General features: G+C 42.6%; 1 protein-coding gene across 1 annotated transcript; it reads left to right on the forward strand.

Annotated features, from left to right (window-relative positions):
* The first annotated feature begins 279 nt into the window (after positions 1-279).
* Positions 280-11,477, forward strand: nat8l (N-acetyltransferase 8-like). The gene is made up of 3 exons (XM_029526774.1): positions 280-583; positions 1,905-2,069; positions 11,110-11,477. The coding sequence occupies exons 1-3, from the start codon at positions 280-282 to the stop codon at positions 11,475-11,477; spliced, it is 837 nt and encodes a 278-aa protein (XP_029382634.1).
* The last annotated feature ends 3,693 nt before the right edge of the window (positions 11,478-15,170 follow it).

Below are 15,170 nucleotides of genomic sequence, written 5' to 3' on the forward strand. Positions count from 1 at the left end.
TCCACCAATCTGTGCAGCGGGAGGACCTCCCCAACCCCTGAACCTGAATCTACCCGCCCTGCCTGCTTATAAATACTGCTTGAATCACGCCGGCAAGTCTTGGTCGTCAGAAACGCTCAGGGTTGCAGCAGAACACCCCCCTTCGTCTTATCCCCTCCATCGTTTCTCTGTTTTTTAAGAAAACCGCACGCATCATCCATTCTCATCCTCACTCTTCCCACCTTTTTTTTTCTTCCTCCTCCCCCCCCGAACTGTACTTGTTCTTTTGCGGCCAGTTGCATGCATTTTTCGTCTCCCAAAATGGTTTGCGAGACTAAAATTGTTGCGGACGAACACGATGCTATACCTGGGACCAAAAAAGAGTCGATGATGTGGAGCTCTCCTCCGTCTAGCGCGGCTCTGAATCCCGCCGAGGCCAAGGATGTGAGGAAAGATGCGGTTTTTATCCGCGAGTTCGAGCTCGGGGATCAGGAGGAGGTTCGCCGCATCTTTTACGAGGGTATTATGGAGAGGATACCCAACACGGCGTTTAGGGGGATCAGGCAGCAGCCCAAGACCCAGTTTTTATATGCTCTGCTGACAGGTAAGTCCTCTCAGTACTTCCACTCTGATATACTGTGAGAGGGCTCAATCTCACTTTTCCGACGAGCGAGAGAGACAAAAGCTCCACGTTTCTACTCATTATTAATCTCTGTTTTTTAAATGTATTCATCTTGATGTGATTTAGCCTTTTTTGAGGAGCGTGTCTTAAATCCCACACCATCTAACGTTTCTCTGCACAGTTGAGTTGAAATGTGTTGCAGCGGCTCGCTGCGCCGTGGCGGCCGGGCCGGCCGGCCGGCACACACCGGCATGTTGCCCATCATGCAACAAAAGGCATGGCCAGGCGGGCGCATGGTGCATGTGTATCACCGGCGAGCCCGCTGCTGATGTGATGACATGCCGGTGCCGTGAATGAGTGAGTGGATGAATATGAGGATTGGTCCAAAGGGTGCGCGCACGTACCCAGAAAAAAAAAAAAAAACAAAACACAAACAAACAAAAATAAATAAATAAAAACAAAATTTACCACGCCATCCCTAAACAGACATTAAAATCCCCGCGGCGCGCACACGCACGGTGCGGGCGCTTCCCCGCCTCCTCATCTGCACAGCAGCCGATGCGCCAATCGCGCAATGAAGTCGTCCGGCTTTTGTTGACGTTGCCGGCGCAAATTGAAGGCTCACGAATCGTGTCCACATCGAGCAAGCAGATTCCGGCGCAAAAACGACGTAGTTTGGATCTGAAAAGAAAAAGAAAAAGTCTCGCTGAGTCATTTTGGCACCAGAGTTACGCACAAGACGCCGCAGCCCTGCCTGTCGTCTCCGACACACACGGGCTCGGTTCTCCTGCTTTCTCTTTGTGTGTAATGACACCGTGTGACGCCGTTCGGCTCCACATTCCGGGGTGCTGTGGAGTAAACCCACCGCTGGGTCATCGCATGCCACGCAGCAACATGCTCTGCAGCTTCCAGCCTGCCTGTTTGTGTCTCCCCTTTGCGCCCCCCAGCGTCACATCCGACTAATTACTCCAACATGGCCTGATGAATTCAACACTAGCATGTGAAAACCTTAAGAATTACCCTCCCACAGTGTGCGGTCCTGCAGCTACACTGATGTGCCTTACTTCACGGTTTGATCAATGTTTGCAGCTCTGTATGAAACTAATTCTTGTCTCTCTTTACCAAAGTGCTCATATGTTTAATTTTAAGAGTCTGATGTAACTGCTTCACTTGATGCTTTGAAATGTCATGTTGAGTCTGCTCTTTTTCTTCTGTGTTTGTGTGGGGCCAAATTCTGCCAAAATCAAACATGTGATTCTCTTTTCTGACAGGTTTCGTTTATTTTTCTTCCATTTCTCCATAGTATTGTGCTTTTTCATGACCAAATCCGTCACGCTGACCTGCTGTGCACCCCTCATTCTCATGGGTGCGCGCTACTACTACAGCAGGAAAGTTATCCAGAGTTATCTGGACTGTGCTCTGCACACGGACATGGCTGACATAGAGGCTTATTACATGAAACCCACAGGTAAGACGTGGGAGAAACCTCGCTGTTCTCAAGTCGTGTGACTAATGACGTAAATGCACATTGTCTGGTTTGTCGTTGGGCAATGCTCCACCACCAGTGTTCATTTTAAGAAGCGAGGACAAAGACACTGCTCTAAAAAGTTGTGGTTCATAACTTTGGAACAGCTGAATGAAGCTATAAAAAGTGTTTGGGTCTTCAGGCAATGCAGAGGCAACTCATCAAATATGTAGGATGTCTCTCTCTGCTTTTCCTTGTCTTTCCCACCCCTCCTCCTTCACTCGCTTGCTCTCTCTCTCTCTCTCTCTCTGCACCTTCCCCCACTTGCTTCCTCTCTGAACTCCACTTGGTCACATGCACGGGGGTGTGTACATCACAGGGCAATTGATCGCATGGAAGAAAGTGCTGATACACTCCTCTGCAGTGCTCTCGGTGTCAGCAAGGCTCATTTCCACCAATAAACCTTCTAATTGGAAAAATCAATTCACTTCAAATGTCACCCCAAATTAGTCATTATATCACAGAGTGCTGAGTTTTCGGTTTGGCCGATGTCCAAAAACAAACACATGGCATATTTTCACCCACTCCCCTGCCCTGGACTTTCTTGGGACACATTTATCCCCTTTTAACCTAAACCACATGGCCAATATAAAAAGCCAGTGCTAGTTAAGCCAGTCAATTGCCCCTCATTGTCTCTATCTCCCTGACATTGTGTCCTCTGGCCTGGTAATCCACTGCATACACAGTTGCAATTTAGCATTCCCATTATTGCCGCAGGGCAGTGATGGTTTAGAGGGTAGAGGGGGTCAGGCACCACTGCTCTGGGACAATACTAATGACTATATCCATGCAAACGGAATGAGCCCAGAGGGGATGGACACCTGGACACCCACACGAAGAGGCACCTCTGACACCACTGTCATTTTGTTGTTGCGGGTGTGTTAAGTGTGTTTAAGATGGCACCTAGCAGGAAGGAGTGTGGGATTATGTGGAGAATACAGCATTTAGCCCTTTACAGAGGATTCCTTGAACTTGGAGGCTCAGGCTCTATTAGTCTCATATTACTCAGCTTCCATTACAGCTGCTGCCTAACTGTAGCTGTTCAGCAGAGCAAATTCTTTGTATTGACTGACTTTTCCAAACTGTACAAGCTGTAGCGTTCTTATCGTAGGTATTGTGAAAGAATAAAAATATATGGTATTTGTACATGTTAGAAAAGAGGAAACAAATCCAGAGACAGAGAGACAAAGAGAGGATGCCCCACATTTTTTTTTTTTTTAACAAAAAGTGCATTGAATAAACTCCAATGACTGGACACTGACTGCAGACTGCCTGGGTAATAGGATAAGACCAGGCTGGCTGACTGGAGCCACATATTCCCATACACCGATCAATAGCCATATCTGCTGTGTGTGTTGTGATCAGTCATTCTGCTGCCACTTAAGGCCAGCTGCCACCTCTTTCATTTAGTCCGTAATAAAGCACATATGTGTGATTGCGTAGGTGGAGGGGTCACAGCACAAAATGATAGGCCAGGGGTTGGGGGTATGAAGCTCTAGTATTTTTTTTAGCATTAGCAAGCAAAAAGACAGCTTGTTTCCTTGATATAACAGCTAATGATACTGAAGACCCTCTTGTGTACATTCAATTTTCAAAGCACAATGCAAAATGCAATTTAATCCATTTAAACGCAATTACAAATTCAGTATTATCAGATGGACCCAACTAGTTATTTTTTGAATAATTTGTAGCATTCAATTAGGGCTTGACAAAAAATGATTAAGTTAAATTACAAAATCTGCAGACCCAAGTCCTTCTGAAAGTGAAAAATCAATAATCAGTCAATCATGTACTCAATCTCACCGCCAACATGTAAACAACTAACACTGGACTGACTGAGAAGAACTGATCATGAAGATGCCAAACCATCACGGGTGTTTTATCAGATAAAACAACTGGAAAACAGCACTCATTTTATTTATCGATAAGCCTTTATCCATGAGTAGCTGAACCTAATTCCTTATTCTGCACTCATCGGATCACTCATTTGGTCACATTGAATAAGGCTGCGTAAAGATTTCCAAAAAGATCTGCCAAACAAATTTGCCACCCTATTTGGTAACTAAACTTTTAGCAATGCCCAAGTATAATGGTAAAAAGAGTAGGCTTAAGCAACACCTGACTTGGCATCATTTCTTTATCCCAGAGCTTTATCATGTTGCCGACATATTAAAGCCAACTTCTAGCAAGACTTGGCAGAAAAAGCAACAAACAAAAACTTTTTTGATGTTAATGTTGCCCTCAATGGCATCTTCCCAGCATTTGTCCTCACATGGTTGTCACATGGCTTCTGTCACAGGAAATTAATGCAACTGCCATTACTATGATGTTCCATCACTTAATCCCACTGAGCCGAGGACCAGAAAACCAGCTGCTAATATAGAAAGAAGGCTTCCCCTCGTGTGCAAGCAGTGGAAGGATGACATGTGCCTGAACTCTTTACTTGCTCAAGTGCTTTAGGTCGCTCTGAAGCAGCTCAGTACCTCCAAAGTGAATGTAATATAATGAGGCCAACACTAGACACCAAGCCAAAGCCTCTGCGGCTGGAACTGATATCCACTCAGTAAAACTGGCTGTTTAATGAGACATCATCACCACTGCATGGTCTTATCAAAGCAGGAGATGTTATAATATCAGCCAGTCTCTTGTAGCTCTGTGTGTGTGTGTGTGTGTGGGATGAGCTTTAGCTTGCTCTGTTTCAGGGGAGAGTGCAGCTTCCTCCTCCAGTACCTGCTGTGCTTATTTTAGCTCTGAAAGAAAGTGAGAGGGAGACAGAAAGAGAAAGAGAAAATGTGTGAAGGGAGGGATAATGACGAGTGCGACATAGAAAACAGGGGCATCTGAGGGAGTGGTGTGCTCCTCAACTATAAGATATGTTTTGTGTGTATGTGAGAAAGACAGACAAAGAAAGATTTTGTTAGTTGGCACAAAGACAAATTATTCTCCTGGATATATTTCAGGGTTGTCACATGAAATATTTTAGATTAACAAACGATCCTTTCTTTGCTTACTCCTCCCTCTTGAAATCCATTACATCACGAATAATTTCAATGTTCAGGTCACTGCAAACATTGAAAAACGGCTAAACTCACAATACATTTGGGGTGACCTGAGAGCTCATTTCACTTCCACTCCTTCCTTGAGTGCCATTTCCTGTCTCTGTCACATAACATTGAACTCTGAGAAATTGGTTCCTGAAATTTGAGAGAACAGGAGTATCATGAGCTGTCGCTGTTGAACTAATGACCTTACTGAGTCCAAAGAAGGGGCTGAAATGGTCAATAACACTGCAGTATTCTAATATACCCAGCCTATCATAGCCATATTATCCTTTACATGACTCTACTATACCTGGACAGCATAGTGAGAAAGTGGAACCCTGACTAGTCCATTGCCTTTGCTGTACTCTGCACGAGCATGTGTATGCATGTGCTGTCCATTCAGCGTTCTGAGGAAGTGGAGCCAGTCATTAATAATGTATTGTAATCTCACTGACCTCAGCCTTTGTTTCACAGTCTGCTTAAATCAATACTGAACAAAAGATGCTCACTTTAAATAGTCAACAGCAGCGTCATTGATTACGGCGTTGCCATTCTAGTGATCAATCACAACGCTTGATCATGACGGATAAGCCATTTTAATAGCTGTCGTTATTAAAAGCTATTTCCGCATGAACAATACACAGTATAGTTTATAGATTAAGATTTAGCCTTTTACCCTGAAGCCTTCCCAAACAGCGTTTGACGCAGAGAAAAGGGGAGATGTTAAGGCTATACCCGCAGCAGACACAAGAACAATGGCATGCGCGCAGTAAAGTGTAGCATGTGTGTAAAATGTGGAAATATACCTGCATGCTTGCATTTATACAACATGCATAGACACATTGATGGGCAGGAAGGCAGTAAAACCAACAGTAAAGGGCCCGATAATGAGTCCCTCCGAGCTAATGGAAAAGTAACAGGGAACGCTGTATACTGTAAGTGTATAGACACAAGTGACGACAGGTTAATGCAGCAGCCTCCTTTGCGTTGCAGCCAAGTTGAGGCATAAGGCTTTTTTCTCATGGGAATTCAGGCTTGAACACACATGAATTATTAATTTTCTGTAACCACACTGATGTGTGCGTGTGTGCATGTGTGTAAAACCAGTGCTATGTCTGACGGTCACATTCCTCTCACCCTTATTCGACCGTGATGCAGGAAGAAACTGCTGATGTGCAGGTTTTATGTGACAGGCCAATCCATATTCCTTGGATACATGCTGAGAGAGGTGTGCGTATTTCTCTGTACGGCTGGGCACTATAGAGAATGACAAATAAGGCTGCTGAGCACTAGAAAAATTCTCTTGAAAAGGGAAAAGTTGTCCATATAAATAAGATACAGATATAAAGTAAAGCAGAGCAGATCGTTTCCATTTGTTAACTGATAATAGATGCTTGCTTATGTACAATGATGGTGCAATATAATCACTCGAGGGTTTTCAGATCAAGTATATAATGGAAAAAAGCTAATTGAATGTCAAACAAAGCTGCTTTTGCCTTTTTGTGTTTTTCTTGCCCATGTCACAATCTATTTGACAACCTCCACCAATAATGACTAATTTGTGTCTTTTCAAACACATTATGCTGCCAGAAACGAAGATTTAACATAAGTGGAGATAGCTGTGTTGGCTTCTTGCCATCTAAAGCCTGATGGTGTTGGATTAATCATGAACTGATGCAGCAGTTTCAGCCCCAGCCACTCCTGGGACATAAATGTCCGGTGTTTGATGTACCCAGCAACAATGTCACATAAGCTGGGGAGAAACATGAAAAGAAGATAAAGCTGCTGTTTGATTGTTAGAACACTTAATAATTAGTGGAAATACAAAGAATAGAGTCAAGCTACTTATGAGCTTTCATCAAAGCTTACACCCGCAGAGTGCTCAGGATGGTATTTGGCTGACAGACGAGTGAACTACAGTGCAGTGAGGCGTTGTCTAGACTGAACGCTTATCATCTGAATTAGCCCTCTAGGTTTCATCTGTACAAAAAGAGAATAATCTTGTTAGACGCCACAAAAACTATTCTAGCGGTTGCCCCTCTCTGTGTGTGTGTGTGTGTGTGCTTGTTTTTGTTCCTTATACAGCATTGATATCATAACATCAGCCAGTATTTAACGGAAGCACAGAGGCTTATTAATGCCGATGTAAATTGGTTAAAGAAATTAGATCGGCTGCATTAAGAAACAGTAATCTGATTGTTGCACTTGGGAATCATTAGGAATGATTTCCAGAGCTTCTTGTTTTCGCCTTGATTTACAGTATTTCTTGTCTCGCTATCATCAGTATTCTTCAGGTCCCTTCCCCCTCTAGATTCTCCGTCCTTCCTCCTCCCCCTTTGCGTTTGTATGCCTTAGCAGCAATAATGGATCCTTTCAGGCTCATCACTACTACACAGATGCCTCGCCTCCCTCCTCCTCTGCCAACTCTTTCTTTCAAAGACAGAAAGTGACTTCTTCTTCATCAGCTCCGCTTTTCTCCAGTTTTTCTAAGTTAGTTCATTTATAGGACTTTTGGCCTCACTGACATGCACATTCAGACGTGGTGCACTGTTACTATTTCTGAATGACACTTTACTCTCAAGCAGTGAGATACTGGGCTAGTCATGGAGCTTAACACCGCAGAAAGAAATCCATCCACACCATACCAACAACCAAAAATGTCTAGCTACTAGTCAAATTAGACGTATAATAAGTCAGCACATTTCACCCTCCGGGAACCACAAATATCCAAAATTTCCAATGACATAACTTGGATGTTGACACTAGCCCAGTTAGATATCCTTCAATGAAGCCACTTCATATTGCAAAGTGGCCCACACAGCCCCGCTGAAGGAGTTAAGAGCCAAGAGAGGCTTTACAATGAGTTCTTCACAGTCCTCACAGTGTCTCTACAAGCCTCTGGTAAGGAGCTATGTTTCTCCAAAAGGATTATGGAGAAAATTATGCCACAGGAGTTTTTATTTTGTATCATGAAATTTCAGATGCAGATTTTTCAGGCTGGGAGTTATGGGGTTCCTTTATCAGCTATACATCCCCCTCTGGAGCAAAGCATTATGGCTTCTCCACCTTCTCTCTTCCTGCGCTGTTCTTTCAATTTCTGCCTCTCTATCTTCCTATCTCAGGAAGTGCACATCCCAGCAGGAGTAATGATAGCTCACTAAATCTGTGCAGTTTAATAGTACCCGTGTTAAAAACCGTTCATGATTCAATATGCCTTCTCTAGCTAACAAGAAAAGCAGTCACAGGCAAATTTCTGCCTTTTTTTTTTTAAATTTGAGTTCATTGTTGATGTGATAAAAGTGAGCTCTTTGAAACAAAGCCTGAAGTAATACAGACTGGGGAGGGGTGGTTGGTGTGCATGCTTTCCTGTGCTCTTCTCATTCCTGGCAAAGGCCTCAGACAGATGGTCATCAGTGCTTTCTGGAAGTATGACCCCCACCGACACACGCGCGCACACACACATGCCACGCACACGCGCACACACACACACGTATAATAATACCCGTTAATGAAACTTCAATCCATAGTTTTCAGTGGAGGCGCTAAAGTATAACTACTTACAACTTCAACAATCATCCTGCAGCTCCACAGAATCAACTTCACACACACAATCAAAAAGCAGCAATAACTGACAGTTTGACTGCTATTCAGTTATTCAGGATGTCGGTTTCACAACTTCCACATATGATCCATAATCACACCTCCCCTGATAGATGAGTGAAGCACCAAGAGGGCAGGGAGTTACTCTGGCTTTCCTGTTGCTGCATCGTGTGTGTGACAGTTGTTTGATTCAGTAGCAGAAGCCTCCAGATCATCTTAATACAAGGCTACAAAGGGCATCAAATCCCACTGAGTGCGATGGAATTCCATCAGAGGCATGATGTTAATGTGGCCGTCAGCTTGTGTGTGTGTGAGAGAGAGAGAGAGAGCGAGAGGTTCAGCAGAAATAAAAGAGGTCATGTGTAAGCATGGAAAAAGAGAGAATTAGTATTCAGATCTGAGGGACAGAGGGACTCAGATTTTTACTGAGTGCAGTTCAGCATCTGCCGTTCACAGGACACTCTGACTGACTTTATCTATAATAAACAGATGGCATTTTAGTGCAGCCACTGCCAACAAAGACCGTAAATACTGCTGACATTGACGGAAAGGTTGTTACGTAATAAAAACAGGAGGTTGAGAGGTTGTTTTCCTCTAAGGATTATATCCGTAAAGTGAGCAAAGGTGCACAATGATATACAATGTATGTAAAATAAATAAAATTAAAATAAAATGCCTGATGAAAATTCAAAGGGAAATTATTTGAAAGAATCATCATGGTCCATAACATTTACTGACATTTTTCTCTGGCATTTAACACCCTGTGAAATGTATGCTAGGTAGAATGGGTACTATGAATAACAGCAGGAATTCAGCTGTGTTTAAATTTTCCTCTGAACAGAGAGATTTTCTAGCTCTGAATTTGAACATAAAGGAAACCAGCTGTTCTAGCTAATGGTGTCAAAAGCTAGTGAGACAGAATCAAGAAAAATGGGAGTTAACATGAGCTACAGCTCTTGTTCCTGTTGCTTCTCCCCATTAAATTAATATTAATATGCCATTCAAAGACTAAAAATGAAAGCTATTTAAAAGCATGAATTAGAATGGTTTAGAAAGTGCAGCATGACTGTAGATTAATAGTTCTCTGGTGGAGAAGCATTGCCTGCTGACATGTTTATCTGTATTGGTCTAAATTGTTTGTATGTGTATGAGCCTTTTTATCAATCTGTATGTTACCAGTGTGTATTATATTTACACTGCATGTCCCTGATGCCGTATGAGCCGCAGTAAAGATGCCAATCTTCTGTACTAGTTAATAATGTATTTATGTGACACAAATCTTTTGATGCCACCCCCCCCAAAAACTTGTTTTTTTCTTCTTCTTCTTGAGATGTGTGTCTCTGCTCCACTACACTGTAAGCTCCAAGTGACAGCTCCGTCATCATGCCTGTGCTTTTAATCAGCAGCATCTCACTGAGTAGCTAATGCCATTAAACACTCGTCAGACGCTGGTCTCTGCCCTCCTCTTTCATCGACTCCCTGCATCCCTCCTTCTGTTCTCTCTCCCTCAGTCTCTTCACTCAGGTGTAAGCTATGCAACATGAAGCTACTACTAGAAACATGTGTTTCTAGTCCTGAACATACGACTTCTATCCCAACTATCAGTTTGGGCTTTATTCTGCTAATGATGCAGATTTCATTGAGTAAACCCTGTGAGATTCTCTCTTCCACTAATTGGAAGTATATAAAGTATATAAACCCAACATTTAGGCTGGGGTTTGAAATCTGGAGCTACAGTGTAATGGAGCAGCTGAGTGCATGGGTCTAAATTAACATTTAAAAGATCTTTTCCAAGGATCACCAAAAGACTAAACCAATACAGCAAAGAACCAACTAAAACTTGGTCATGTAGCCTGGTTCTGTGCTTAGAAAACCAGAAGTATGGGACTTTAGTCTTTAACATATTATATGATTATTATTATTGTTTTTTTATTAAATTACGGCCATTTTAGGATGAGTTAAATGAATGATTAGACCTTAAAGGAAATGTGCTTATTTCCATGTTTGGCTGGAGTTCAAAGGATCTCCTTCACCTTTAGCTGGTTAGCTTAGCTTAGCAAAAAGACTGGAAAGCGATGGAAACAGCTAGCCTGTCTGAAGATCATCTACTAGCACCTCTAAAATTCACTAATAAACACATTTTACACTTTATTTATACAGACACGAGTGATATATATTTCAAATATGTTAATAATTTAGAGGTTAAGGTTTGGAGCATGGTAGCTGTTTCCCGCCCTTTTAGCCTCAATGCTAAGCTAACAAAGCAGGCGTGTCTGGTATGAATCCTCATCAAAATTGTGAATTATTTGGTGAAGTTTCTGCCCTTATCTCCTTCCTGCCAGGCTCCTGTTTCTGGGTGGCTGTGCTGGACGGACGAGTGGTGGGCATTGTGGCTGCACAGGGCCGGGAGGACGACAACACGGTGGAGCTGCGGCGCATGTCGGTGGACTCTCGCTACCGCGGCAAAGGCATCGCCAAGGCGCTGGGGCGTCGTGTCCTGGAGTTCGCAGTGCGCAACAACTACGCTGCCGTGGTGCTTGGCACGACGGCTGTCAAGCTGGCCGCCCACAAGCTGTACGAGTCGCTGGGCTTCCGCCGAACGGGCCGGAGCGAGGACTACAGGCTCCCCGGGATGAGCCGCTCGCCGCTGGAGAGGCTCTTCTTCCAGATCCGCTACAGCCGCTACCGCCTGCAGCTCCGTGAGGAGTGAGAGGTGACAGGGAGAGGGAGAGGGAGATGGAGAGGGGGAGATGGAGAAAGAGAGGGACAGAAAGAGAGAGAGAGAGAGAGAGAGAGCAACGACCCTCCTTCACCTGAGAGCCCCGACCACATCCTCTCCTCCGACAGCTTTTATTTATTTTGTGTCATTAGAGATAACTTCAAGTACTTAACACCTCTACTATTTCATCTTTAAAGTCACAAACGTTTTTATTACTATTATGCCTTTGTTGCTGTTGTTTTGTATTATACTTTTACATTTTAAATAAGAGTTTGTTTCTTTTCTTCTATTTTGTTAATCTATTTTTTTTTGTACTTTAAACCCCCTTTTTATTGTGGGCGATAAAAAAAAAATTGGCATTCATATCGGACATTTAACTGGCACGTCCACTAGGCATCCTCCCTGGCCTCCTTGGTTTTAAGCTCATGTGACTCAAATCAATACTCCCCTTCATTACTATTCCATAATGTCCCTCTTCACCCTTCCCCCACGACCTAAAGCCTTCCCCTCCCTCCCACATTCTCCTAATTTCCCCACAGCAAAGCTCAACAGGCAGGTTTCGACGCAGGCGAGTGCAATGACACATTTGCATTTGTTTGTTTGGGGGTGGATAAAGTGATGGACGGATGGGGAGGGGCACATAGGGCTTCCTCTAGAGGGGAAAAATTTTATCTAGATTCAGACACACACTCTTTTACAAAAGCTCTGCAGTGTTACATTCATTTGTGTATTGTGGACACACATACACACACACACACACACACACACAAGTCATTTGGCTTTTAGCCAGTCCGTCAAGACACCATATTGAAGCACAGCAAGAGCGTGTTACTGACCCCCATAGTGAGAGAGAAGGATGACAGGATGGTTGCTGGAATATGCAGTGTGTCATGCACCCTGAACATATCACAGTGCATCTTCCTGCAATCATACACTCGTCTTCATTCTCCTCACTAATTATTGAATAGGATGTCTCACTCCTCTTAATTTTTTTTCTAGCTCTACCATCAGTTAATTGCTCCTTTTCTCTTCTGGAACAGTGGAGAGGGTGTCTGACTGGTTGCGGTGACAGGAGGGTGGCAGTTTCTCACTGCAGTGTCCCTGACAGAACCCAAGATATAATATAGCTGCATGTGTGAGCTTGTGTATGTGTTTGTGTGATAGTTGGGAGGATATTGTGTGTGTGTGTGTGTGTGTGTGTGTGTGTGTGTGTGCGCGTGTGTTGAGGCTGTGGTCGCCTCAACATTGTATGATGAACAATTAACCTATTTTTATTTTGCGTGAATAGATACGCATCTTTCTTGCTATGAGTCAAGTATTATCTAACTCAACGCTACTACTTTATATGTGAACTTATAAATTGTTTACTGATTGAATCAAGATAAACATTTTGAATATGTTTACTATTTGACTGATAATTAGTAATTTTATAACTTTAAAAACATATTACCCTGGTGTAATATGCAAATTTTCAAAACTACAATTCAGTAGCTGCAGTCTACACTTCATGTCCTCAATCCAGGTTATTGGGGACAACTTGGGTAAGACATGACTACTGGCAATACTTGCAATCCTACAGTACTTAACTGAGCACAAATAGCAAACAATTATTTAAACCAATATAAAGGAATTAGTATTACCCCTCCCTCCTGTTTATTTATATCGTGTTTACAGTTGAAAACTCATGTAGCGAACTAAATGTCAAAGTTTCTCCCATAGCATCTCTCTCCATCTCCATCCTCTGAACATTGAACCAGCAGTAGATTCAGCCATCCACTACTCTGAGCCTAAGTTGTGTCATTTAACCATTTGTAAAATGCAAAATATAAAAACAAAACGCAACCCAAAAAAAAATAAAATAAAAAAAATAAAAACTAAAAAAAATCACATAAGGATAAAAACAAAGAAAAAAACAAAAAACAAAACCTGAATACAAACGTAATCGTCATCAAGTTAGCACTGATCCTCCTTGCCTTGCCACCCTTTCCCTTCAACCTCTCCTCCCCCAATTCATGAATCTGTCTGCAACCCTGGGCTAGACCCCACACCTTCCATTTGAACCCAAACACCTGCCACTGACCTTTGACCTTTCCTGTTCCAGGCCCGCCCCATTCCCCACCCATCTTGCATGCACAGAGCCTTGCTGCACTGCTTTTATTATTCCATTTGAAGCTTGTTGGACCAGCCCTAGACCCCACCCCTTACTCTGATGTCATCTAGGCAGTGTGATTCTGCTTTTGCAAAACAATGTATGCTTATACAAGTATGGATGTAACGCAGAAGGCACAGGAAGTGACAGACAAAGTGTGTGCGTGTGTGTTTGGAGCCAGTGCAGTCACTGGATACACTCACCAACTGCAGCACTGCCTGGATGACATCGTGCCTGCCAGCCAACCAACTGTAGAATGCAAAAAGCAATGCAAGTGTGGCATGCCTCTGTACCCAGTGTGTGTACGGTGCCTGCCCTGGAAAAGTAGAGAAAAAAAAAAAGATTAAACTGATATATATACAATATATATATAAATAAATATAAATATATATAAAAAGAAAAATAAGCTTCTTTTTTAGATGAACATATAAAAGACGTGTGTTTCTTTGTTTGGAAAAAAGAAAAACTGTAACATTTGCATGAAATGTGTCTTATTGAATGCAAATATAACCTTTAGGGGAGAAAACTCCTAGCACATGTGGAATCACAGACTTGCAATTTTTTGTAATAGTTTGTTTTATTTTTAATTATGTTAATTCTGTGTAATCAATACTGGGTTGTGAAATCAATACCAGCCACTAGCCAGTGCTCATAAATCTTGGAGTAGGAGCCAGCTATTGTTTGGAAATTGTGTCCCATTCTAAAAATTCTTGCTAAATTTGAAAGCAGCTATTGATGGTCTGCAGATTTATGTGTCACTGGCTGGAGGAGAAAAGTTAGGAGGGCATCAAAACTTTTCTTCTATTATATCAACGGGTCGTTAGGTTCCCTAAAACTTTGCTGGACTTGGATAAGCTCTTTAATGGGCATTTAACAAAGGATGCAAAAGAAAACATGCAGAACAAAACCTTGTGGTTGATGATGAGCATTAAATCAAACTTCTTTAACCCAGTAAGCCATTTGCCAAGTCCATTACATGCAGATGAAGAAAGCACAGGAAGTGAGGGCCGCATGTTTTGACTGCATTTCCTGTCAGAACCACACGGTCAGTTAAATAAAGTCCATGCCTGTTTTCTTTTGCATCTAAGTTTAGATTTTTAATTTTTATTTATTTTATTTATTTTTTTTTTACTAAGGACATACAACAGTACACAATCCCCACAATGGACAAAAGATGATCTTAGCTACTTTAAGCTGCTGAGATGTATATCAGGTCCAATGGCACTAAGGGTTCTTCCGCTCCACTTTGTTTTAAGTAAGTCAAATGAGACATGTCTAGATGAGGCTTAGCTCCTGACACGTTCTTTGTTTTAGTCAACTTAAGATCGCCCAATGAGGCTCAGCAAAGTAAACCGCAAGGCACAAATGCACTGTTTTCAATAAATGCATCAGATGTTTTCATTGGGTCAACATATGGAGGATGCCTCACACTACCTGGTGCATCTGCTTGAACTTGGTTGTTGCAACAGAGAGAAGAGGACCAGACCGTATTTTGTGATGTTTCTGGAGCAACAGCTTCGGCTGACCTTCATACA

Source organism: Echeneis naucrates, chromosome 18 (genome assembly GCF_900963305.1).
Source record: "Echeneis naucrates chromosome 18, fEcheNa1.1, whole genome shotgun sequence".
In the NCBI taxonomy this organism is placed as follows: Eukaryota; Metazoa; Chordata; class Actinopteri; order Carangiformes; family Echeneidae; genus Echeneis; species Echeneis naucrates.

Coding starts and splice junctions, on each gene's coding strand:
- nat8l (XM_029526774.1), top strand. CDS start 280: ATGCATTTTTCGTCTCCCAAAATGGTTTGCGAGACTAAAATTGTTGCG. Junction 584..1,904: donor TTTATATGCTCTGCTGACAG/GTAAGTCCTCTC, acceptor ATTTCTCCATAG/TATTGTGCTTTTTCATGACC. Junction 2,070..11,109: donor TTATTACATGAAACCCACAG/GTAAGACGTGGG, acceptor CCTTCCTGCCAG/GCTCCTGTTTCTGGGTGGCT.